The following is a 25106-nucleotide window of genomic DNA, read 5'->3' as shown; positions in this document are numbered from 1 at the left end:
TAAAAAAGTCATTTCTCTAGCACGTTATAATTAAGGTTGTTGACAAAAATAATGGTTCACGGGATCACTAGTACTACTGCAACAAATTAGGTTAAGGGGACCATCTAATATTTCATCTAATAGAATCAAGAATATTATTCGAACCGAAAATACTAAAGATCACGTCGTACCTTTTACTAGTTGTTCATGTTCCAGATTCCCAAGCACAGATCAAATACTAAAACCTTCATGATTCCCCCACGTACAGTGGGTTTGTACGTACGTAGAAGAAGAAAAAGGGTCGATCCTAACTGGTAAATGAATGACCGAGTCTTATGACTAATTTGACGATTAATGGAAGAACTTCGGTATATTTTTCTTGTTATTAAATTTGGTGGCGAGTAATTACGTCTTCATTTGATCATGATTGCATAAGCTGACAGCTAGCTCTTGCTAAACATATCGGTAAGCCATCAGTATCAGCATCTCGAGTCCTCCTATAGATCAGCAACTGTTCCCCACCCCACACCACCCACCTGATGTGTATTTTATCTTCTTTTTTTTAAACGCTGAAACATCGTCCTCTGCCTCTTCCTCACTCTCTCTTTCCTCTTCACTTTTGGCGTCCACACTTCCCACCTCCACCACGTAGTCAGTACTCTCTCCCTACCTCCCTTTTAGATCTCATTTCCTTAAACGAACAGCTCTCTAGCTTACGACATATTTAAGGATTATTGTAATTTTTCCATCTTTATATGTATCATTTTTTTTTTTTTTTTTTTTTTTTTTTTTTTTTTTTTTTTTTTTTTTTTTTTTTTTTTTTGCTTTAGTTGGGTTTTCACCTCTGGATCTTGTCATTCCTGATCTGCAAGAAGATATGCCAACTAACATGTTCTTGGATTTTTTTTTTCTTTTCTATTTTCTCGCGAAACAAACTCGTTTACTACGTACTGTTAATGCTGGCTTATAAGTGGAACGCACGTACTTACTTAAGAGAGAGAGAGAGAGAGAGAGAGAGAAGTTTTTTCTACTACTGGGCTCGAAGCATTTCAAATGGGTGAGAGGAACGTGCGATAGGGAGGAGGGGAAAAAAAAAAAAATGCTTCATGCCACGTAAGGTGTGTCGCTGACGCGAAACAATGGCCGATGAGAATCGTTTTCCCAAATTAAATACATACAAAGAAAGTTTAATTTGAAGAAACTTGTGGATGAACAGCTTGATTAATAGATTGGCTTGAATTCTTGAATGTCGTGTAAGTGGAGACCAAATGGGAGCATATATGAATGCATGCATGTAAACGGCGATCGATGAAGTGAAATGAAAGTATTTTTATTCCTTTTCCCATGTAATCATGAGAGGGATCGTATTTTGAAATTTTCCTCGTAAAATTCTGAGTCACGGGGAGAACAGCACATGATGTAGTACTAGTGGTTACCAAACGCCACATATTTTGTCATCATGCCCGTGAATTAAGGATGCGAAAGGAGTCGTACGTACTCGAGTGCCTAAAGCTGGAGAAGTACTATATTTATATATATATATATATGTATATCTATCTCTCTAATTCTCTAGCTCTCCAAGGAATAAACAGCATCTTTATATAACAACCATAGTAATTCTTTTGACGATCCAACCTGCATCCACTCTGAGGGCCCTAGAGATGCTGACTTCATGTCCACCATTGAAATAATTAGTATAATCTGTCCAATTACTTTCTAGCGTATGAGAATGCATGTAACCCCTGGGTATTATGGTTGTAACGATAGTTCTTTTATATTATAATTATAAGTAAAGACTATCAATAAAATTAAGATATCGTCTTCTTCTTAAAAAAAAAAAATGAGAATGCATGTTAATTTATTGTTTGACGTGGCTAGACATATATACTACAAGAGTCTAGCCACAACAATCTACGTACATTGGATCATCAATTGTTAAGAGGCTGATCAATTATATATGTTGCGATTGAATGTTAGTCGGGAATAGCAGACATATATTCAATATGATAAAATGCAATATTTGTTACCCCTTTATATATAAGAGTCCATGACAATTAAGGGCATTCGAGGATTGGGTGCATGCATGGCCAGAGCATAGAAGTCTTCTCGTTAAATTTCTTAATTTGTTCTATATATATATATATATGGACCCAATTGCTACCTAATGAAGGCATGCTTGTTGAACAAATAATTAACAAAGCTCTGCCGGAAGGAGATCAAAGTTTCTTCGAAAGATCAATGAAAAAAGTTACAATCAAATGTGGAAAAAAACGAAAAGAATAAAGACGACAGAAAGATAATATTGATATTCCATTTCAATCAAATGGGTAAACATCAGAAAGGAAACTTATTCATTATAATCCCTCAAATCCGAAAGCAACTATAACAAGGAATTAAAACTAGCTAGAGATTCTCACTTACACCACACACATAACAATAGAATATTATAGTTTCAAACGAGGGAAATTAAAGCCATGGACATACAATAATAAGAAACGAGATTTGTATTAATTCTACGCACACTGGAATCCAGATGGAGCTCTCCTTGAACAAACATTGAGAAGCAAGCTGAGAGAAATTGGGATGTTGAGGTTGATGCCCAATATATTAGCTCTGATGACAGTACAAAGACAGACAGCAGCTTCAAGGTCAGCAAGGCCTTGGATGAGAGTGCAGCAAGGAGTTACCGGAGGGGTGCCTATGGTAACGTTAAGCAAACCGCCGAGCAAATCAGCGCATACTCCAAGTTTTAGAGCATCCCTAGGGCATGAACCCCGGGAAGGGTTGGGGTTTGGGTTCGGATTATTTGGGTTCGGGTTATTTGGGTTCGGGTTGTTTGGGTTCGGGTTGTTTGGGTTCCTACCGTTGGGGTTGGGGTTGGCCGGCCTTGACCTTGGACTAGGGCATGTGCCACTGCCACATGCAGTGACAAGTGCAAAGAAGAGAAGATTGAGTGAGAAGAATAGAGCCAGTAAGGCAGAGCTTTTGGAAGCCATCTCCCAAACCCTAGTAGTAGTACTTATAGTGCTAGATCGAAACTAGAAAAGTAATAGAAGAACTTGTGATGATCAGGATATAGAGGATTTGAAGTGAGGGGTGGGTATTTATAGGCTTCAAGATCGAGGGAGATCGTGTTGAATTTGATGTTATTAGAAGATAATTAAAATATCACATAATAAAACCCAAACCCCCATCATGTGTCGTCCAAGGATTTTAGCTGGCAAAGCAACCAAATTTTGGAAAACTTTTGGATGCTTGTGGATTGTGGGGCATGGCAAGTTGCCATCATGTTCATGCGGTCTTGCATTAACATCATCTATATCCGTGGATCTATCCAGCGATTTTTGCTTATTTGACCCCTCTATTCTACTGCATCAACAGAACCCAGATGCATGATGAAATTTGGACCTCTGACTTAAAGGTAACGAGGCCAATGCATGTACTGAAATTTGCCCTACATCAGCCTGCATATATACTGACTGTATATCATTCACCTTGGGGAAAAATTCCAGTTCCTACTATTTGAGATTAGTGACGAGCTAGCTAGCGGCAGTACTGGAATATCATTTCCACTTCCATCTACAGAGAGATCATTAGTTTCTTCTAAGTACGGTTGCTTTCAAATCTGGCTAAGACATACATACGGCCAATGAATAAGATAAAAAAAAATTCTGGTTGGTTGTCGATTCACACTAGTGATGATCTGTTTAACCAATGAACTCCAGATCTTTCTTTCGTTGACGTATTTTATTTTAACTGCCAATGTCTAGTACTCTACTCCATGACGATTCATGTAACATTCTTTTGAATAGATAGCCACATAATTAAGGCCGTTCAAGAATAATTAGTAATCATGAGCTAGCACTCGATCGAACAAAGGGAAGATCCTTTAATTTAGGACAACAACTGAGAAATCCGGCCTCAAGGCCCAAAGCAGTATATTTATTATGGAAACTGTGGCAAGCTATTTCTTTCCTGAAAATTAATATATCAGATTTTTAGTTAGCTAGCTGGACAAGTACTAGACTTCCTTCATATACATATATATATATATATATATATATATATGTTTTTAGTATACTTTAATCTTGGCATGTTCTGGGCGGAGGTTTGCTGCTAGAAGGAAGTTCACGGGTAACCCTAGAACCGTTATGGGCTCCACGGGATCTTTATAATATGAAACTCTGCATCAGGCCGAAAATTCCTCTTTAACAATATTGTCTGTAGTATATATGTTATTTTCTTTTTCTTTTCACACTATCGTGATGTGGAGCCATCTTTAGTTCTACTAAAAGAAGTAGCTGTTGCCTCAACAGTACTACTGACCTTTTTATCATGTCTGGAGTGCATGCATGCGTCCTGCTCCTCATAATATAAATAGACTAAATGTTTTGTTCTCTGCAGAGGCAAATTGCAATATTAATCTGAAGTTGGTAAAAAGTTGGTTCTCCTGATCTTCACGAGATGTTTTATACAAATTATTGTCATGATGTGTAGGGCAGCACTGCGTACGCGTGTAAATTAAGAATAATGTTATATATTATTATACTTTTTACTTGCAATTTTAGCATTTAGAAGACTTTAGTTTTCTTTTGAAATTTAAATTCCGAATCTTAAATTTTATGATTTTCAGTATATATATCAATAACTGACATGTAGAGGAGAAAGTTTTTTTTAAGTACATTTAGCATTTTTTGTAAATTAATTATAATTATTTATATTCTTAAGGTTTAATCAAATCAGTAAATATCTAAATGTTATCTATACACAGATTGTCGTTTCTGATACCAATAGTACTTACAAGTCTAATAATTGATTAAAAAATCTTAAGAATACGGATATTTTTAATACGGGCCAATCGTTACGTACATGATCAGTGTGACATATATATATGTTCGATCGTAAACTTTCAGAGACTTTATATGCATTCAAATTTGTTTCCCTTCCCACGACATGAATTCTGTATCACAAAGATGAAAAGACCCAATAACTGAACATGCATGAGAGGCTAACTATATACTATGATATTTCGGCTAGATATATAGATAACTAGCATGCATGTATAAAAATGTAGCAATCAATTTCGTTATGAATTTCTCTTGCTGAAATGGATCAGCATTAATAATAATGAAAAATATTGGACTAGCTAGCTAGTTTTCTCTTCGGTATCATGGATTTGTCAATCCTAATCATGGCTGGGTTCTGATCTGATAAATGATTACATCTTTAGGGTCTATGATCCCTTTGATTCCTTGAGTACTGAACCTTCTTCGGATATAAACACTCGTATTATATATAAGAAAGCACAAGATTTAATTTACTAAATTGATAAGCATTTCAGTCAATGGTTTCCAGTCATGTACCCTATAAGAAAAACGAGTATTTGTGATGGATTATTTATAACTATAATGATTATTTATGATAAAAACAGACTCATTTTAACAGAAAAATCGAAAATAATAACTTGAAATTTTTTTACGAAAAATAGTAACATGAAACAACGGCCTTTAGCTGGAATTTTTGTTTTTATTTTTGTTTTTGTTTTGTTATAATTTTTACGAGGACCTAATGATCATCTAATTAGATGGAATATTATAGAGAAGGTAGAGTTACAAAGATATTTAACAACAATGTTTTCCTTTACAATATTAATATTATTAACTCATCTCATCTAATCATTATAACTTTCTTAAAATTTCACACAAAATATAATAAACAATTCAACTTTTTCAAATCCTAAAATAATAAGAAAAAATCTCACAACCGGTCAGGGAAGAATCCAATTTTAACAACAGCCAATAAAATTTTGCCACCTAAAACGTGCATAAAATCTCCATCTATACCCACATGCACTAAATTCCTCATTGTCTTCTCTCTTTCTCCCTACCCCCACCCCATCGCTGCAACTCCCCCCTCTTCTCTCTCTTTCTCTCTCTCTCTAAAATACGCTATCCTCGCTCTCCTCTCAGGCATCATCTCTATTTCAGAGGCTTAATCATGCCCAAAACATGAGTACTAAACCGAAATCCCACAAGAGGGAATCTGACAAGAACAAGAAGAGTGTTGGTAGTTCTTCACTTAACAGCCATTGGAGAGCAAAACAAGATGAGTTGCAGAAGCTCGACTTGTCCCTTAAGTTTTAACCAGTTCTCTGTATCTTTATATATCTTGGTTTTTTTTTCTCTTCCAGTTTTTCCCAAATGTAATTATGTCTCCTTTTTCTTGATCGAGTTTAGAAGTCATTTTTCCATTTATGTTTACGATCAACTTCTGTAAATGCATTTTGGCCACAAAACAAGAGATTTGGTAGCTACTTTCGCTCACGTTGCAATTTCATGACTTGGAATTACCCTCTATTTGAGTTTGACTGGACTTCGAAGTTGGAACTTTGAAGTTGCTTAATTTGGGATGAACAATAATCTTTGAAGTTACAATTCATTCTCTCTTTTTTTGTAATTGCGATGCTTTGCAAGAAAATCTGGCACTCCGTAATTGAAATTTGAGGAGAGCATATTTGAGAGTGAGAGAGAGAGAGAGGGGGGGGAGGAGTTGCAGCGACAGGTTGGGGGGGAGATAGAAAGAGAGAGAAGTGCAAGAAGAGATAAAAAACAATGAGGGAATCTAGTACTGCACGTGGGTGTAGATGGAGATTTGCTGCACATCCGAGGTGGCAAGATTTTATTGGCTGGTGTTAAAATTGGGTTCTCACCCGATCGGCTATGAGCTTTTTCCAAACAATAATAATATTATAAAATAATATTCGAATAATATTTTATTCAACTTTTAACTTTCAATATCTCAACTCACCATCCAAACCTCACATAAATCTCTTGATCTCATTTTAACTGACAACATACTTTTGTCTCTCTGCATGAAATAATTTGCACACTTTTGTCTCCCTCTGTAATAAGGCTGTATTTTATGTATAAATCGATGCAAATGATGTAATTTTCACACAGTAGTTGACAATTAATATATATTAGATTAAAGAGGTTTAAAATTTAAAATTTATTTTTGTAAACCAACTAGCTCTGATCTGTTCATATATATATAATCAATAATGTAGAGAGTTTGTAAGTAAAAGGTTCATCAATATATTATAGAAAAAATAATTATTCACTAAGTCAGTGTACGTACACACATCTTGATCTGTACAAGCTGTGCATCTAAACCATGCATACGTTTGAAATATGACTATAAAAAATCCCACTGGCATTGGCTCACCGCTCAAATGTGACCAATTATGATAGTTACCTTTTGTAAGAAAGAGACACCCACAGTAAGCACTCATTGATCTCCTTCTCTTGGAGGTTATGAAGTAGACCTTAAGTCACTTCATGAGCCTTAATGGCTAGCCTTTAATGGCCAGCCGGAGATTACACTTAGAAGAGCTATTTATATAGTCTCTCTTACCTTTGGATGAGACACTTGCATCACAAACTATCTCTCTCTACTACGCATTGCTTTCTCACTTCCCTCTCTCTAAAACCAGACCATCTCTCTCTAAAACCTCCCTCGTCCGAATCCAGCTGGGGGGAAGGGGAGCTTCGGCTCCTTCTTCCTCTTCCTCTTCTCCCTCTCCTCGCCAACCTTTGTCTCCGGTTGATTTGTTTATTTTTTTGGTTTCTTTCAGATTTCGGCCGTATAAGGAAGGGTAGCTGGTTCGAGCTTCTCTGATGACCATCGTCCAACATGCACACCACCGGAAGTAGCCTCATCCGCTGATCTTGCCGTCAACTAGATTGGACACCATTCGAAGCGGCGCGTTGCACTGAAGCATGATTTAAAGGAAACGCGTGGGACACTCATCCAATGCGTTTCATCTTCCGTCGACGCCTTACGTGGCAGCTCAGGGTCTAATGACTCCAACAATGTCTTGACCGACCGATCAGCTCCTTCCCAGTCATGCACGCGCCACTACTGCCTGCCCTATTGTTTTTTCAATTCTATTTTGTTGGTGTTGTTTGGTAGTTTTCATTTTCTATATTTCCGACTTTATGTCGTGTGTTTTTGTTGGTATTTGTTTGTTGGTTGGAAAAATAAAGTGAAATAAGCTATTGGACTTATGTTCATAACAGTGTTTGGTTCCTCCATCTTCCGATTAGGAGGATGAGTGTAGTGTTTACTTCTCCTCTTTTGGAGGATGGAGTTTAGATGCGGGTTGGTTCTACCTCTATTTTATACAGAGATTGATACTCTCTCTTCTGAGAGTTTTTGAAGTCCAGACAATGTCGCCGTAAAGATATAATTTGAGTACGGGGAGCTTACATCAGGAATTTAGTTTGGTTTGTAATTTTGAGTCACAGTTATAACTTCTTTATAGAATGAAATAGTGTCTATTTCCTATAAAAAAAAATATTTCTCTCTAGTTCTAACATCTAAACTGTGGAATATGTAAGCATTGCTCTGATATATTATCACGTAGCATATTCCACTATCGCCGGAAGGATTACGGATGAACAACGACAATGATGACAGAAAATTTGTAAAACAACTGCATTAAATTTAAGATATTTTTAATAAAATAATATCGCTTTTACCATATATTTTAATTTAGTATTTCAATCGCCTTTTTATTCCGTTTCCGTCGCCGTTTCCTCAAATTAGAGATAAGCATAAAGCTAAAGATACGTGCATGCCTTAACATGACTAATTAATTAATTATCCGATCGATCGAGTCACATCCACAAAAAGTATTGATTAAGCAATTCCAATTGACATGACATATGGCTAGTTAATTTCCAAATGATATGGACATGACGATCAGTTAATGTAGATCAAACGGCTAATTTTTACGAATTATTAATTAGTTTAATTTCAACAGCCATGCACGTGAATTTCCATATATAAAAATGTTAATATAAATAATGGATTAATTATCCGAATTAATGGTGCGATTTTAAATTTATAAACCATTTAATTAGGTGATCATTGATTGCAAGATTTTAGATCTCAAGGGCCACGGCCTATTTAACATGGAGTTGATCAGTTCTGTTATCTAGTGAATCAAAACTAATTCAATTATATGAAGGAAAGATGAAAAATGCACATATTTATTTTCTGATTTGTAATTTCTATCATAATGATCAATTTCGATTTTTTTAAATTATGAAGAAATTAAATTGTAAATATTATTTTCCTTTTAAAACGATACGACCACCCTTAAAACGATCTCAAAAAGTACAAAATATCTTATTAAATTTTAAGAAAAATAGAACTTCAATTAAAAAATATTAATTATTTTTTAAATATTAATGAAAAATTATTTTTTACAAAATAATTTGGAAGAATTAGAAAATATTTTTTCTGGTTTTAATGTCTTTTGAATTTTTTTTTATCCTTAGAAAAATATCCATATTTTGTTTTTTATCAGTGATATTACTAATTATAGTTGTGCTAGGGTGTAGCACGTACATGAGTTGTCACGAGATATAAAGAAAAATTTTTTTTTTTCATATATTTTTTTTTATACTTTTAAACATTATTAAAAAAACACTTCCTTAATAATTAAATAAAAAAAAAATTGGTGACCATCCTCGGGACAATTCCTCGGTGGGTTTAGCATTATTGTACTAATTATAAATATACGATCAGTTCCGTACTTTTTATGGAAGGGCTAGATTGTAATTTTCTGGTAGTTTGAGTGTTGAGTTGAATGTCAAAACTGATATTTCGTGGAAGCTAGCAATTCTAAACTAATTGAACGAATCAATGATATATAACTTGAAAGGAAATTTAAAAAAATAATAATAATAATAATGATAACTTGAATGAGAAATTAATTGAATGATAAAATACTTAAAAAAAAAGGAATTTGTGCATGAATTTTTCCCTAAGGAAATGAAATTCCTGTTAGGCGAGAATCTCTTGTTTTTTTGCCAGCTCAATAATGCCGATTGTCCACTTGATTTCTATATTTAGCTAAACTTACTGTCTACTGCCTCGTGTCCATATTTAGCTCTTTCTATAAATACTAGCCCTGGTAGCAAGTCTTTACACTTTTATAGCAAAACCACTTTAAACAATATCATTAGTACTTATCGATCGATACAGATTATTTAGCAGTTTGAGTTTGGGAGTTGAAGTTTCAGAGAGAGAGAGAGAGAGAGAGGAAGATGGATTCGAGGAGGTCTTTGTCTGCTTCTCTTTTCATGATCTCAATCAAGTACCTTATCTATTTCACCCATGTAAGGGGTAATTGCCACAGTACTTGCCCTAAACCTAATCCAAACCCTAACCCAAACCCGACTCCTGCCAAGCAGAGCTGCCCCATAGACGCCCTAAAACTGGGAGTCTGTGCCAAGCTGCTTAATGGAACGGTTGGTGCCGTGGTTGGGACCCCACCGGATACCCCTTGCTGCTCACTTCTAGGAGGGCTTCTCGATCTTGAAGCCGCTGTCTGCCTCTGCACTGCCATTAAAGCAAACATCCTTGGCATCAACCTTAACGTTCCCGTTTCGCTGAGCTTGCTTGTCAATACTTGTGGGAAGAAGCTTCCCTCTGGCTTCAAATGTGCCTAGCTAGGCACTTCTTCAGATAATATATATATATATATATATATGTTCAACAAAACTTGTGTGATTAATTTCGTACTTGTGGATTTTAATTCTGAAATTGCTATTGTATGCGTGAATTTCTACTTTTTTAAAAAATGGTCAAGGCTTGTCTTATTTAAGGAAACTAATTAATTGGAATGGTATAAAAGAAAAGAAAACATGCATGCAGTAGTACTAGTACTCGATATATCATAATTAATATATCATAATTAATACATGCAGCATGTCATGCCCATCGACTAATGATCTGCATATACAGTAAGTACAATTCATGATCAGCACGTTGTATGCCATGCATGCATGCTTGTCATAATTAGAATTATTGCGCATCGATCGATATATCTGCACAAAGAGAACCTTAAAACCCATTTCTCTGGCTGACAAAGTACTTTGGCCAGTTTAAGAATGTAGGAAATGCAGCAAATTGTTCAGCCAATTAGCTGTCATAGGACTAGCAATTAATTGATCAAGAGGCATCTGGCCATGAAATATATCACGTGGGTGGGGCTTCGCAATGAATGGTTACGTACGTACTGGAATATATGATCGTAAGTCGTGATCTCGATCGGTGTATTAATTTCTTGTTCTACAAATTAAATAAGTTGCAAAACAAACTTTGGATAAAGGGTTTGACCGATCGAGGGTCGATACCCATGCACGGAAGGAGATCCACGTACGGTCTCTGTGGAAAGCCCGCGTGCGTGGCTGCTACCGGCCCCATGCAAAGGGTGGTTTAGGTTTAGTGATCAGTAACATAGAAAGGTCACTAAAGATCATGCATGTTGTAGTACAATTTGTAGCATGCAAGTCTACCATGCATTTTATTCACATGACGGATGCATGCATGTGACCTTCAATATTGCCGGCCAATTAAGAAAAGTTGCAGATAATTTGTTTTGCATTCAAATATCTATGGGTGCCTTTTCAATAATTTTAAGCAAGTTAATGATATTGTTTCCACCTGTTTCGATTTCCCTAGCTTCATGAATAGCTGGTTGTTTCCAACCAACCTAGGTGCTTAATGCAAGTTTCAGCTTATGAAATTATTATGTGCAAGGCAGACACAATAATAATACTACTCATGAAGCCGACAAAAATTTCTCTCATGATTAAGCAAACACTTGCACTAATTTAAGAATTTGAATCAAAAGCTGACGTTGAACCCAGTCACGAGTTCATGTTGAAAATTGGAGGTCGGAGAGTGGTTACCAATTAGGTTCTACTGTTCAACATGTGAATCAACAGTAGTAGTAGTGCTACTGTGACACCGAGAAATTAAAGGGTTAACTTTTCCACTTATCACAGGTTTTATGTCGGTTGTGTTGTACACATTCTATCAACCATCAAGATTCAAGAATACTTAATTATTATTTAAATATTTTGGATTAAATCATTTCTTACCGAATTTCTACGCAACTGTCTAATCAGAGTACTGTAATAATTCGTTTAGTTTATCATCTACATTAATGTTCTTTTAGACCACGATTAATAGATTCTTTAAAATATATTATTAAAATTTATTTTTTTTATTTTACTTACTAATTTTTATAAAATATCATCTATTAACTTATCTATTTTTTCTTTATATTATTTAAATATTATACTTTTTAATATTTTTTATTCATTTCAAATATTTTTCTAAAGTCTCAATCATATCCTCACATCTCTAGTATCTCTCCGTATCTAATCTCATATTCTATTTTAAATTAATTCAAATTTAAGGTCTCATTCCTCCCAAACATGAGGAGTTCTTCTCTTCCTCCTGACTTTTGATCTCTCTGTGCAAAAACCAGAAATCAATACCTCCAAAAACTCAGAAGCATACACAGATATTCGCACCAAGCACAAACCTTATTAGCTGCAGGAAGAAAAAAGAAACCGATAGACCTTTTACACTCGTACCCAATCCAATAGAAACACTTATGAACCCAACCCCATGCACCACTTTACCTTCCTCCAATCCACCAAGATCACCTTCAAATCCGTCCCCTGTCCAACCCATTCCACTTTACCTTCCTCCAATCCACCAATATGAACTTTGGATGCAGAGGAAAGATTATCTAGAGGGCCAGAACCCACTCAGAAGCAACGGGGAGAAGTTATCTTAGTTAGACAACGGAATTCTTGAACTGGACTTGCAAATTTGAAGCAAACTGAATGCAAACCGTGGATGATGGAATAAGATGAACTTTGAATGCAGAGGAAAGAATACCAGAAGAAATTAATTAAAGAGATATGCTACAGATCGAGCAGTCGCTGTAGCAGTGCACACATTGCACACACTGCGTGGCTGCTCTTATTTTTTTTTCAAAACGCACAGACCTTCTATCCCTCTCTCTCTCTTCCTCTCTCTCCAACATCTCTCTCATCAGCTCTCTCTCATCTCAGCTCTCTCTCTCAACTCGATTCTCTCTCTCATCCTCGTGTCTCTCTCTCTTATCGACTTTCTCTCTCATCCTCTTCTCTTTCTCTCATCTCAGCTCTCTCTGATCTCGGTTCTCTCTCTCATCCTTGTGTCTCTCTCTCATCAGCTCTCTCTCTCATAACCGGTAGTATTTCGAATTCGGAAGAATTTCGTGTGAGTGGTTTGGATTATGCCACGTAGGGTGTATCTTGGCTGCTCTCAAATAGTGGCTTCTTCCCAGATTCACTACAAGAAAAATGGGTATTTGTGACATTTTTTTGCAACGAAAAGACTATTTGTGACCAAAACATACTCATTTTAACTGTTTAGTCATTTCGCTAGAATTAACTGGTTGCAAATAAGTGATTTTTCTATAGTGATTGTTTCTTAATTAAAAAATGTTTACATTCATTAACAGTGTCACGCTATATGTAGCGGTAATATTGTAGCAAATTGAAAAACTGAGATGAAGTAGAGTATTAGTTGGACGTGTAGTTTAAGCTAAATTTTTCGAATTTTACAGGTACAATAAATTAAAGATGACTGGAAAAAAAAAGAGAGAAAAAAAGAGATAAATTTTATATTAGTTAATATATAAAATAACGTCACTTTATAAAAATATTTTTATTTTAAAATATATATTATAAAATATGTCATGAAATGCATTGCTCAAATATCATTACTAAAAATAAAAAATCTTGGTGCAGAGGCCATATTGTTTTGAGTCCTGCCGGGGTACAAAGTGATCCCAAAGGATCCCACAAACTGAGTATAATGGCACGTCATAATTTTTTTTTGTTCAACTTTCATTTTTAGCTCCAATTGATCCCTCTCCTTGTTTCCTCAACCCCCACAAACCCAGTACCGTCATTCATTTCTCCGTTTCTTTCCACGTCGTTGTTTGGGCTAATTATTGGGTAACAAGCCCTAAACAGAGAGGTAGCTCTGCCGAAACATCTGGATCTTTCGGTGCTCGTCCTCTTAAGTTTTGACATATTTCTAGACGCTCAAACCACCGTGACGCACATTTTATCTGGGTAATAATCCATTCAAAAATAGAGAAAAAGACAAAGAAAACAGCTTTAGTTATTTGTAAGATTATGGGTTTCTAAGTTTTTTTCTTCGGTGCAAAAGATATAATACAATCACGCAAGCAATGAAAAGAATTTTGTCCAAAGCACGTGGAATGGAATAATGTAGATCTGGTTTCTCAAACACGAATTTGGTATCGAAACATAATCCCAAAAGGAATAAGAGGGAGAAGGCAGATCTGCCTTATAATATAAAGATCAAAATGGCGTAAGGATGTTCAAAAAGAGGGAGAAGGCAGACGGAGGGGAGATTTCGAAGTCGCGGCGTCGCGTACAATACTAATCTTTTTTATTGGTTCTCGTAAACTAACAAAGACTAGTATGTATGTGTGTGTATATATATATATATACACACACAGCATGGCTGCTTCAGGGGCTCTGGTAAAGGAAAGGAGGAGGGGATAGGGTGTCTGACGAAGTGAAAAAAGAATCAAAATTGACGTGATTATGTTCTATGTCAGTTTGTGCGATATCTTTGTACGTTTGCATCTATAGAATTTTCCTATTATTTGATGTGCTTACGAAGAGAGAAAAAAAAAATGCCTTTTTAATTACATATTTTCATATACCCATTTGTCAAAGTAAGAAAAAAAAAAAGGAAAAAAACATAATAAATATGATATTTAGAATATTTCAGGAGATAAATGATATTTACAGTTTCTTTTTGAAAAATTGAATAAATATGAGATTTATATAAAAGAAAAATTAATAGCAAATCACATTCTTTTTTAAAAAGAATACGTGGTGCTTACATAATCTATGACTGTATCCATCATTACTCATTTCAGAATATCGATAAATAGTAGTGAAAATATTGAGTTAAAATATTTTATTGAGTTTTGGAAAATAAAAGAGAAAATATTGAATAAAAATATTAAAAAATTATTTAAATATAAATTTTTAATATTATTTTTTTTAGAAATTTATAAATATTTCATTTTTTTCTATTTTATTTGAGAGTTTATAAAATTGTAATGGTTAAATAATAATTAGATGAAAAAAATTAAAAATTAAAAAATAATATTTTATATTTAGACGGTATTTGAGAATGAAATATCCTATAATAGCTAAGAGTTTCCAAATAATCCCTTAGAAAGAGAGAGCTTCCATCATTCAGTAGCCCATGGACGTCGCAATGACTCAAAAAGAAATAAGGCCTAGTTCTACTAATGGGCTGAACCGTACAAAGGTATCACGAGGAAATAAAATTCTCTGTGCTTCAAGATGCATGCATGGCATCATCATCATGTGATCGTAACTCCGACCAAGAAATGCAGAAAAAGATGTCATGTCAACACCACAAAAAGCATATTTATCACCGGACATAAAAACGTCGATATGCCGGAAAGAAAAAAGATGTCATGAAAGCATTTCATCAGGACGGGCATAAATTCGTGGGTTTATTGGTAGAGGGAAAAGTGCATAAAGATCAAGGAAAATGAGTGTACAACTAATTTATTACTCTACTAATTTATCTTTATTTTAAGTAAAATTAAAATTATCTTTTAATAAAGTGTAACAATTATATTGATTGATTTAAAATAAAATGTAAATTAATTATAAAATAATTGTAGGTGTATCAGAAATTAAATAATATAATCGATCACTTCCTGACCTTTTCGTATATATATATATAAAAAAATTATTTTTATCAGTTACTATTCACCACTTCACACTTCACATCTTATAAAAAAATCTACATACTCAATGAAAAACACATCTACAGCTTATGAAAAGTTATAGGTATAGAGTATGAGAATAAATAGTAACTAATAAATATTAAATCTCATATATATATATATATATATAATGTGGTTTGTAAACATATAATAAACGTTCCTATGGAGTATTTTTTATGTTTGAACTTTTTAGCAAACTCTTGATATCGATCTTTCGATGCAAGCTCCTGTAAGCATGCACATACATACATACATATCCATCCATGCATGCAATTCTCCGTTCCTATCTTTTAATACTATTCATAATAAATTCTACGCATGATGCCATATTTCCAATATTATCCTTATAAGTCCCGATTCAAATAATATGGAAAGCCTCTTAATTCCTTGACCACATATTTATTTGTTTGGCTTCTTAATTCCTTGACCACATATTTATTTGTTTGGCTGATGTTTGCTGGCTAGTCTAATTAGATATATTATCTTTAGGACTAATTATTAAGTACCTTCAAATTATGGATTTATAATTTCTCAATATTATCACATGATTTTATATAATTAAAGAGTTATTTTATTTTCAAGTCGGTGTGTAGAGCACATCATCCAATACTTCACTTAAATTATAGGATTTGATTTGTAAGATTTATCTTTCAAATCAAATTATAATATATAAGCACTTTACTATATAAGTTTGTGGTCTACACATCCGCTTGAGAATATTATTTTTCATAACTAAATATTAGGAAAATGCTATCTATATAGAATAAGTACTCTATTCATAGGCCTCTACACCACACACCATCCACATAACGTAATTTAATTTGAAAAATAAATTTTAAAATTTGAGTCTTACAAATCAAACTATGTCATGTGGATAGTGTCTAGTGTATAAGCCTATGAATAGCATTGCTCATCTATATATACTTACAATTTTACTTACATAACCATTCATGTGTCAGCTCTGAAAGTGATAAAAATTTTAAAATTTGAAATTCAAATTAAAAAATAAAACACTAATAAAATGAGGTTGTCAGATCAGTACGCACATATAAGATTGTGCGCAAAGTTGTGCGTGCGTATAATAGACTACTCTAAATGTTAATAGTTAATATAAGCGCGCAATCTCAGCATCATAACACTAGTTTGTGATAAGATAAGATTAAAAAAATAAAAAATAAAAAAAAAATGTCATGCAATCTATATTATAAAAGTAACTATAATAATTTTTTATTGTTTAGAGGTATCGTACGTCTTGATGATGAGCTATATATATAGTACTATGCATGCAGATCATGTAGCATCAATGAGCAAAACCCAAATCATGATGAATAATTTTGCCCCCTTTTTGTGAAAGACAATAAAAAAAGAACAAACTATACATAATATTGTAATTAATTAGATCGATGTCCGTCGATATATTAGTCGAATTGCCCCATCCACAAATCATGGCATCATCTGCATGTAGGTCCAGAGTTTTCAGCTTCCGTCTTCAACTCCTATATATCTCTCTTATTTATTTTTACCTTAAAATGTCATGAATTATTTGCCGACTGTAAGACAGTGTGCGTCGCCGGCCATGCATCACCCTACATGGCACTTAATAATTAATTTATCTGCTTCGATTATCTGGTGATGATCTACCCAATCATCGTTATCCGACACCTGCCCAAGTCTTTAATAAGCAGATATACTTCAGCCACTAATTTTATTTGTTGTGTGGTCATGATTGGCTCTTGGAGGACATGAAAGATCAATATTAATTCGAATTTTTGGGATCCCACCTAGCCGATACCATATATACATATATATATATATATATATATATATATCATATCCATAATAATCCACATCATGACATCAGTATCATTCTTGTAAATATAAGTTCTTTGATTAATTATAAATTATTTCCAAAATGTACTGCATGTGTGTCAATATGGTGCATATATATATGGTATATGCTTGAGTTCCCGAAGCTCAAGCACTGAATTAATTAAGGACCAACAATATGAGCCTATAACGATAATTAATTAAAAACGTTAATGCTGGCATGTAATTATTATATTATATATGCTTCATATTTTCCATGTGTGATTATTTCTTTTTATCACACTAAACTGATTTTTCAGCACGCGCGGGAATTAGTTCTCCAAGTATTCAGTCGACATTATTCCATTAAAAATTAAAAATAAAAACAATAAAAAATAAAAATAAAAGCCCAATCAATTTCTCACATGCTCAATTAATTTGTGCGTGGTTCAAAATTATTTCGACGTCATGATCTATGCATGTTCACGGCCTTTTCTTCTCCTCGATGAAACTCAATTACATAGCAATATGCATTAATGGAAATGCATCCATTATCCAGCTAGTACTACTTGCCCTAAAAGGCTAATAATATATAATTAGAATTAGTTAGATAGAACCTGATTTCGAAAATTCTATTTAATTGTCGCTTCTGTCGACCTATATAGCTTAATTCGTATCTTGACATCATGGGAAGAATCTGTAGATGACTCGACTACAGCTTGCATGCCACATATGTGGCGAATTATAATGGTTAATTTACGCCCATCTCTTTTACTAAAAAATTAAAAATAAAAAACTCTACAGTACTCATGCATGCATTAAAACGGAGTGTTCTCTCTCATACGTTAATCATGTCGACCCAAAATTGGATCTTTCCCACCATGATGGTGGCTTTCAGGCCCCACCATCTAATCGAATTTATGGTGGAATTATTGATCTGGAAAGGCGGCCGGAAGGAATTAAAGATTCTTGATTGCTGGAATTATATATATATATATATGGTCCTCAGATTGCAAACGTGAACCTCTAGGTATCTTGTGTGGAGGAGAAAGAGACCTAGCTTCAATCAAATGTATTTGTCCAGAATCCAGACACTGTTGGATTAGCCATGATGATCATGTCCTCATCATGTATGTGGGAAGAGGATTAATAATCGAATGGCTCATGTGTATATATATGTTATCCTTTTAACACTTTTAAAAGATAGTATATATGTAATATAAGAATCCTAAACTATTCAATCTATATATGCATGCTGGGTGTTATGTTGGCAACAACCGCAAATTAAATAGTTTTAACTTTTGGTTTGTTTTGTACCTTTATTGTGCATGATATGATCAATATATAACTAGTAGTACTTATTGTGGTCCATTCTTTACCAAGTAAGCACAATTAATTGAGAGAACGATCCAAGTTTCATGAAAATTAAAAAAAAAATGACCACGCGGGCGGCCATTGGAAGTAATTAGGGCAATATTGTCTATTATTTTTTCTTTCAGTGTAGATCATTGGAACGTCTTGAGCAGTGCTACGTACTAGTACTATATAATATATAGTATTATGCATGGGAACCGGCCCGACTGATTAAGCCAGCCTTAATATTGGGGGAGGAATCATGCTAGAGGCCGGCTGCAGCTTGATCATGTCAATTAATTAGTTCCATAATTGATTTTTACCATCCTAAATACGACTAATTTATAATGACTTCAACATTCTTCAATTGTAAGTTTGACTTGTGATCTTTTAAAATATAAGCGCGCACACACACATAGAGATATAGATAATGCATTCGTCGAACTGACAACTGATCCAAACGTTAAAACACTATAAATCAGTGACTTAAATATTAGGTGTGACCAATAATTAAAGAGTTTTTCTACACTTAAGCCTATACAGTAACCAACACCACACACCGCTTATGTGTATTTCTTTTTTTTTTTGCTATAGTAAAACGTGCCTGTTTTACTCATAGACAAATCTCTCCACTTTTTCTCCAAATCAGTTCGAATTTTCTTCCTCCAACTTCAGCGTTGCCTCTCTCGCTAGTTCCCATCGCTCTTTTGCCGTTGTCCGTTTGCTGTCGTCACGGTGTCTGCGGTGGCATTTGTTTACCAAGTAAAGTGTTGCGATGCCTCTCTCCCTCCAGCCTTTTGCCTCTGCCTCTTGTGTTCGTGTGTTTTTTTTTTGTTCTATTTCATCGTCGAGATGCCTGCGAGCACTTCTACTGTGAGCTTAGAGAGAGAGAGAGATAGAGATAGAGGGATATGTTGCAACTATAATTAATTTTGTCTTTCGTTGGAGAACCCAAACGCCACATTTCCTGTTTTCTTTCCAGTGAGCTTTTCGCTAGAAACTAAAACAAAACAAGAAAAAAAGATTACGCTGTTCTCATCCACTTTCTTATTCACATTTTCATTTTTTTCGTTTGTTGCAATAACGGAAACGATTTTATTTTTCTCCGAGCTTTGATTTCTCTGACTCGTCTTTCTCTTTTGTGATTGAATAAACTCAAATTTTCGAAAGTAGAATGATCATGAATACATAAAAAGAGCTGGGCGTTCAACGTTTCTCTTGGCTGGTTGGGTCCGATTAAATTCCGAGCCGTCAAGCCTTTTTCAAAACTCATATGTTGGGAAGTCAGAAATGGACAAAGTTCGAGATGTGAGGCATCTCGCGTCTCACGCGTCTGAGATGCTTCGAAGGGGAGACAGAATCGCTCAATCTTGGTGCTTAGTGGTGTTCGCATCGTTGTTCGTGGGGGATTCGTTATTCGTTTCTTTCGTGAGGGATTTGACAGGAGTAGATGGAGGGGTAACTCGAAGGCATTAGACCGTTGACACTAAACCCAGTCCACCACATCAACTGGTGTGGGGTGTTAGAGCCTAGACCGGCTTTAGAGTAGATTTATACATAATTAAATGAATATGTATTGTTGGCAGTTTCTGATGAACATAGATACATGAATATTTTCAAATTGAGAAAAGATATTTGTATGAATTGTGTAACTATGGCGTAATTATTTTGAAAAAATTTAATAAAATAAGAGACCAACATGAAAAATATTAACTTTTTAATAGTAAATTTTATTCTTTTTTAAAATAATTATGTTACGTTTATGTAATTCACGATTATACGTAAAATTACTTAGCTTTCAACGGAGAAAAATAACTGACATCTCGTACTGGTTGACGTGGCCCGGCCCTTACCTCACAGCTTGTACAATATCGAACTAAATAACCTTTCACAGCTCGTCCTTCCATTAATCATCCAGGATGAACATTTCATCGATACAAGATATGTTTTTTTTTTTGGGCCCTATAAATATGGCACTAGCCCTACATCCATATTGTGCCAAAGGTCGCTTCGCTCGTCTTCCCACCATCCTCCAAACTTCATAGGCAAATTAATAAAATCCCGAATTAAGAATGAGTACTGCCCTGCCCCAAACACAGGGGGAAACCCTTCCAGATGCCTGGGACTACAATGGCCGTCCAGCCGAGAGATCTAAAACCGGTGGCTGGATGGCGGCCGCCATGATATTAGGTCTCACATCCACTCTCAGTTCCCTGGCGTACGTCTTTTGCCTTTCCCTTCTAGCGATCACGCTAATCCGTGATTCTTTCTTCTTTGGTGTATTTTTCTTCAGGGGGGGAGGCAATGGAAAGGTTAACGACGCTGGGTATTGCAGTCAATTTGGTGACTTATATGACTCGAACCATGCATTTGGGCAATGCTACCTCCGCCAACACAGTCACCAACTTCCTCGGCACCTCTTTCATGCTCTGTTTACTCGGTGGCTTTGTAGCCGACACCTTTCTTGGCAGGTTCTTAAAATACTCGGGTTTTAGTTTTTTTTCTTTGTATTCGGTCTTCAGTATTAAAAGCTTCCTTAAAACCTATTAATAAGTCAAGTTTGCTTGATCTGCGTCCTCTTCCTACAGGTATCTCACAATTGCAATCTTCGCAACCGTTCAAGCAACTGTAAGACTTCTTAATTAATTAAGTAATAGGGATTAGCTTCATGTCTCGCAAACATGCATCTTTCTTATATGCATGAAATTCATCGATCTTATATTTACTTCTGTTATAGAGATCACAGAAAAACTCAAATCTTTGTGTCTAGAAAACTATTTACTAATTTTAGACTCCTTTTGGTGATTAGGGTGTCACAATCTTGACGATCTCAACCGTAATCTCCAGCCTCCGTCCACCCACATGCGCCGCGAGAACCGTTACACCCTGCATCGCCGCAGGAGGCATGCAGCTAGTAGTTCTCTATATGGCGCTGTACCTCACCGCCCTCGGCACCGGTGGTCTGAAATCAAGCGTGTCGGGCTTCGGCTCAGACCAGTTCGATGATTCGGACAAGGAAGAAAGAGCCCAAATGACTAACTTCTTCAGCTGGTTCTTCTTCTTTATAAGCATAGGCTCACTCGTCGCCGTAACCGTTCTTGTATACGTCCAAGACAATCTTGGGAGACAATGGGGTTACGGAATTTGTGCGTGTGCCATTGTGCTAGGTTTGGTTGTGTTCTTGTCGGGCACGAGGCGGTACCGGTTCAAGAAGCTTGTCGGCAGCCCGCTGACGCAGATTGCAGCGGTGTTTGTCGCCGCCGGAAGGAAAAGGCATTTGGAGCTACCTTCGGATACATCCTTGTTGTTCAGCGTTGATGACGTACTTCCAGATGATCAGGGAATAAACAAGGAGAAGAAGCAGAGTTTGCCCCATACCAAGCAGTTCCGGTTAGTGGTTACGTACCTTAGACCTATCTACCTCAACTAACTTATTAACTGTATAGTAGCTGTTTTCTCCATTTTCCTCGCTATCTATTTGTCCTCTCTTTTTCTTCTTGTCTGACTTCCTTTTGGATCTATTCTTAGTGTTTCAGAAATTACTCCCGTATGATCTATTTCAAAATGGGATCTCTTTTTCTTTTGTTATTTTTTCATATAATCGGGATCCAAGATTAATTAATAGGACTAGGCCGGGTTTGGATTGAAGCATAAGGCTTATCTCTTTAGTGGGTCATAATTGTAGACCGATGGATAAATATCTTTCAAATATCAGACACCAAAATTATGGATCCAGGCAATTAAACCCCTGCGCGAAATGGACAAGCCTTGTTTGTTTGGCTAGGTTCATGATGGAGATCATGATTCATTTTGATATACTTTAAGACCGATATATAACACATGGCAACATGATGTTAGCTGCTTGGGACTAGTAATATATAATTATCTCCTTGTGATCTGTATTTCCCATCGAAAAAAAATCTACACTCTTCATACTCGAATATCGGAACTACAATTTATTTCGTGTCATACTTAAGATACCCCACTTGTCTGTATGATCTGTAATCGATAGCTTACGCACGACCACTTGTCTCAGCGTATCCCTCCTTCCCCGGCCAGAGCTAGCAGTCACGGAAAATTTGCCACGTGTTCTGTTTCGTTCCATCAACTTCTATTAATAGGAAAAAAAAACATTTTTTTTAAGATACTGTCCACGAATATATTGGCTTGATCTGTAGTACAAAATTATCACAAAAAAAAAAAAAAAAAAAAAAAATCATGCATGTGCTCGATGCAGTACTGTCTGATCTATGTATCTTACCAATAATGAATCCACGAGATATTCACATCATGTTGATGTTATACATGCATGCTCCTCCAATTTAATTCACCGATCGACTGGTGCACATGACGACACCCCAGTCAACAGGAAAGTAAAACTCCCATTACTTTTAAATTATGGTTATTATCCCACCAAAGAAACCAGTTTATTTCGTAAAGCATTAAATTTTTTTTCTTAATTAATTTATAAATTGGTTAAATTTAGACAGCTCTCTCTTTTGCAGTTTCTTGGACAAGGCAGCAATCAAGGACCATGAAATGTCTAATGGCGACGTCTATGAAGTAAACAAGTGGAAACTCTCAACCCTTACAGATGTTGAAGAAGTGAAATTGGTGATGAGAATGTTACCCATCTGGGCTACCACTATCATGTTTTGGACAGTCTATGCCCAAATGACCACATTCTCAGTCTCACAAGCAACCACCATGGACCGACACATTGGCTCCTTTGAAATCCCCGCAGCATCCCTGACAGTCTTCTTCGTTGGCAGCATTCTCTTGACTGTCCCAATTTACGACCGGATAATAGTTCCCATTGCAGCAAAAGTGCTTAAGAATCCACAAGGTCTTACTCCATTGCAACGCATTGGGGTTGGTCTTGTTCTTTCAATCTTTGCAATGGTGGCAGCAGCACTGTCTGAACTAAAACGTTTACGAGCCGCCCGATCCCATGGTTTAACGGATAACCCAACGGCCGAGATACCATTAAGTGTGTTTTGGCTGGTTCCGCAGTTTTTCTTGGTCGGATCTGGAGAAGCCTTTACGTATATAGGGCAGCTTGATTTCTTCTTAAGGGAATGTCCAAAAGGGATGAAGACTATGAGCACAGGGCTGTTTCTGAGCACACTTTCGTTAGGGTTTTTCTTTAGCTCTGCACTGGTTGCTGTCGTGCACAAGGTGACAGGGACCAAGAGGCCGTGGCTTGCAGATAATCTAAATGAAGGGAAGCTTTACAATTTTTACTGGCTTTTGGCATTTTTGAGTGCCTTGAATTTGGTGGTATATTTGGTTTTTGCGAAGTGGTATGTGTACAAGGACAAGATGCTTGCTGACCAGGGTATGGAGTTGGAGGAAGTAGAGCCTAGTTACCATGCATAAGGATTTCACTTTCATTCGAATCATGTCAATGTTAAAGCGAGGCTGAATGTGTTAGCAATCCTTTTGTGTAAGAAAAGAAGAATGGAAATTAGCAGTTCAATTCTCCATATATAATTACGTATAGCTAGACAAAACACAAAAGATTTATTTTGGTAGCTTGCTAGAAGCAAGAATAAGAAGCTGGCCAGTTTCCAAATTACAAACTGGCCTACGTACTTAGTATCAACGTCGTGTCTATACTCGGTGATATTCTTTAGATAAGAATATTAATCCCATATGATTTGGTGGATGGAATGTCATAGATATGAGTTTTCCCGGCCGGTACAAAGCACAAGAGATGAGACACACACTGACACACACACATATATACATACATATATATATATATATATATATATATATATATATAGTTAGTATATATTCCTATCCATTGACTTACTTTCCATCAATTATACCATTGGTAGCGAACGTCTGCTGTTCCCGGCCACCTCAACACCATTTTGTGAGCTCTCAGCTCCTAGCAGCTCATTTATACCCCTAGTACTAGTAATGATCATCGGGTCTTCCTAATGGTTAAAGGTGCATGCTGGCTATTATTAATTTATTATTATTATCCGATTATCTAGATTACCAAACCTTTATCGGCGTTTTTACTAAAAACAAATTAAAGGTCGGGGGCAATTTTTTTTTTTCTCTTTTTCCATTTTTACCTGTCGGATCATGATACCCTGGACATCTTTTGAGGTAACAACACAAGAACATAATTAGCTAGCCAAATTAAAGGGCTCGGAAAGGACGAAGCAATTGGATCGATTAGCTAGGTATATATATTCACTTCGATCTGGACCTCTTGGGAGAG

The 25106-nt window shown here is 35.6% G+C and overlaps 3 protein-coding genes across 3 annotated transcripts; 2 read left to right on the top strand and 1 right to left on the bottom strand.

The window, feature by feature from the left end:
* Positions 1–2275: 2275 nt before the first annotated feature.
* On the bottom strand, positions 2276–3069 carry LOC121234763 (pEARLI1-like lipid transfer protein 3). The gene has a single exon (XM_041130852.1). The coding sequence runs from the start codon at positions 2973–2975 to the stop codon at positions 2493–2495; it is 483 nt and encodes a 160-aa protein (XP_040986786.1). The 5' UTR covers positions 2976–3069; the 3' UTR covers positions 2276–2492.
* Positions 3070–10094: 7025 nt separating this feature from the next.
* On the top strand, positions 10095–10673 carry LOC121235258 (14 kDa proline-rich protein DC2.15-like). Its single transcript, XM_041131586.1, has one exon. The coding sequence runs from the start codon at positions 10095–10097 to the stop codon at positions 10497–10499; it is 405 nt and encodes a 134-aa protein (XP_040987520.1). The 3' UTR covers positions 10500–10673.
* A 10178-nt stretch (positions 10674–20851) lies between these two features.
* On the top strand, positions 20852–24274 carry LOC121234205 (protein NRT1/ PTR FAMILY 6.3-like). The gene is made up of 5 exons (XM_041130049.1): positions 20852–21058; positions 21162–21339; positions 21457–21496; positions 21678–22258; positions 23374–24274. The coding sequence occupies exons 1-5, from the start codon at positions 20941–20943 to the stop codon at positions 24245–24247; spliced, it is 1791 nt and encodes a 596-aa protein (XP_040985983.1). The 5' UTR covers positions 20852–20940; the 3' UTR covers positions 24248–24274.
* The last annotated feature ends 832 nt before the right edge of the window (positions 24275–25106 follow it).

This window comes from Juglans microcarpa x Juglans regia, chromosome 6D, assembly GCF_004785595.1.
Source record: "Juglans microcarpa x Juglans regia isolate MS1-56 chromosome 6D, Jm3101_v1.0, whole genome shotgun sequence".
NCBI classification, from domain to species: Eukaryota; Viridiplantae; Streptophyta; class Magnoliopsida; order Fagales; family Juglandaceae; genus Juglans; species Juglans microcarpa x Juglans regia.
Note: the sequence above shows the minus strand (reverse complement) of the source record. Positions and strands in the feature narration are given on the sequence as shown.

Excerpts from the sequence above, each read along its gene's own strand:
- LOC121234763 (XM_041130852.1), bottom strand. The coding sequence starts at position 2,975 with ATGGCTTCCAAAAGCTCTGCCTTACTGGCTCTATTCTTCTCACTCAAT.
- LOC121235258 (XM_041131586.1), top strand. The coding sequence starts at position 10,095 with ATGGATTCGAGGAGGTCTTTGTCTGCTTCTCTTTTCATGATCTCAATC.
- LOC121234205 (XM_041130049.1), top strand. The coding sequence starts at position 20,941 with ATGAGTACTGCCCTGCCCCAAACACAGGGGGAAACCCTTCCAGATGCC. Across the intron at positions 21,059-21,161 it reads GGCGGCCGCCATGATATTAG|GGGGGGAGGCAATGGAAAGG; the intron begins GTCTCACATCCA and ends ATTTTTCTTCAG. Across the intron at positions 21,497-21,677 it reads TCGCAACCGTTCAAGCAACT|GGTGTCACAATCTTGACGAT; the intron begins GTAAGACTTCTT and ends TTTGGTGATTAG.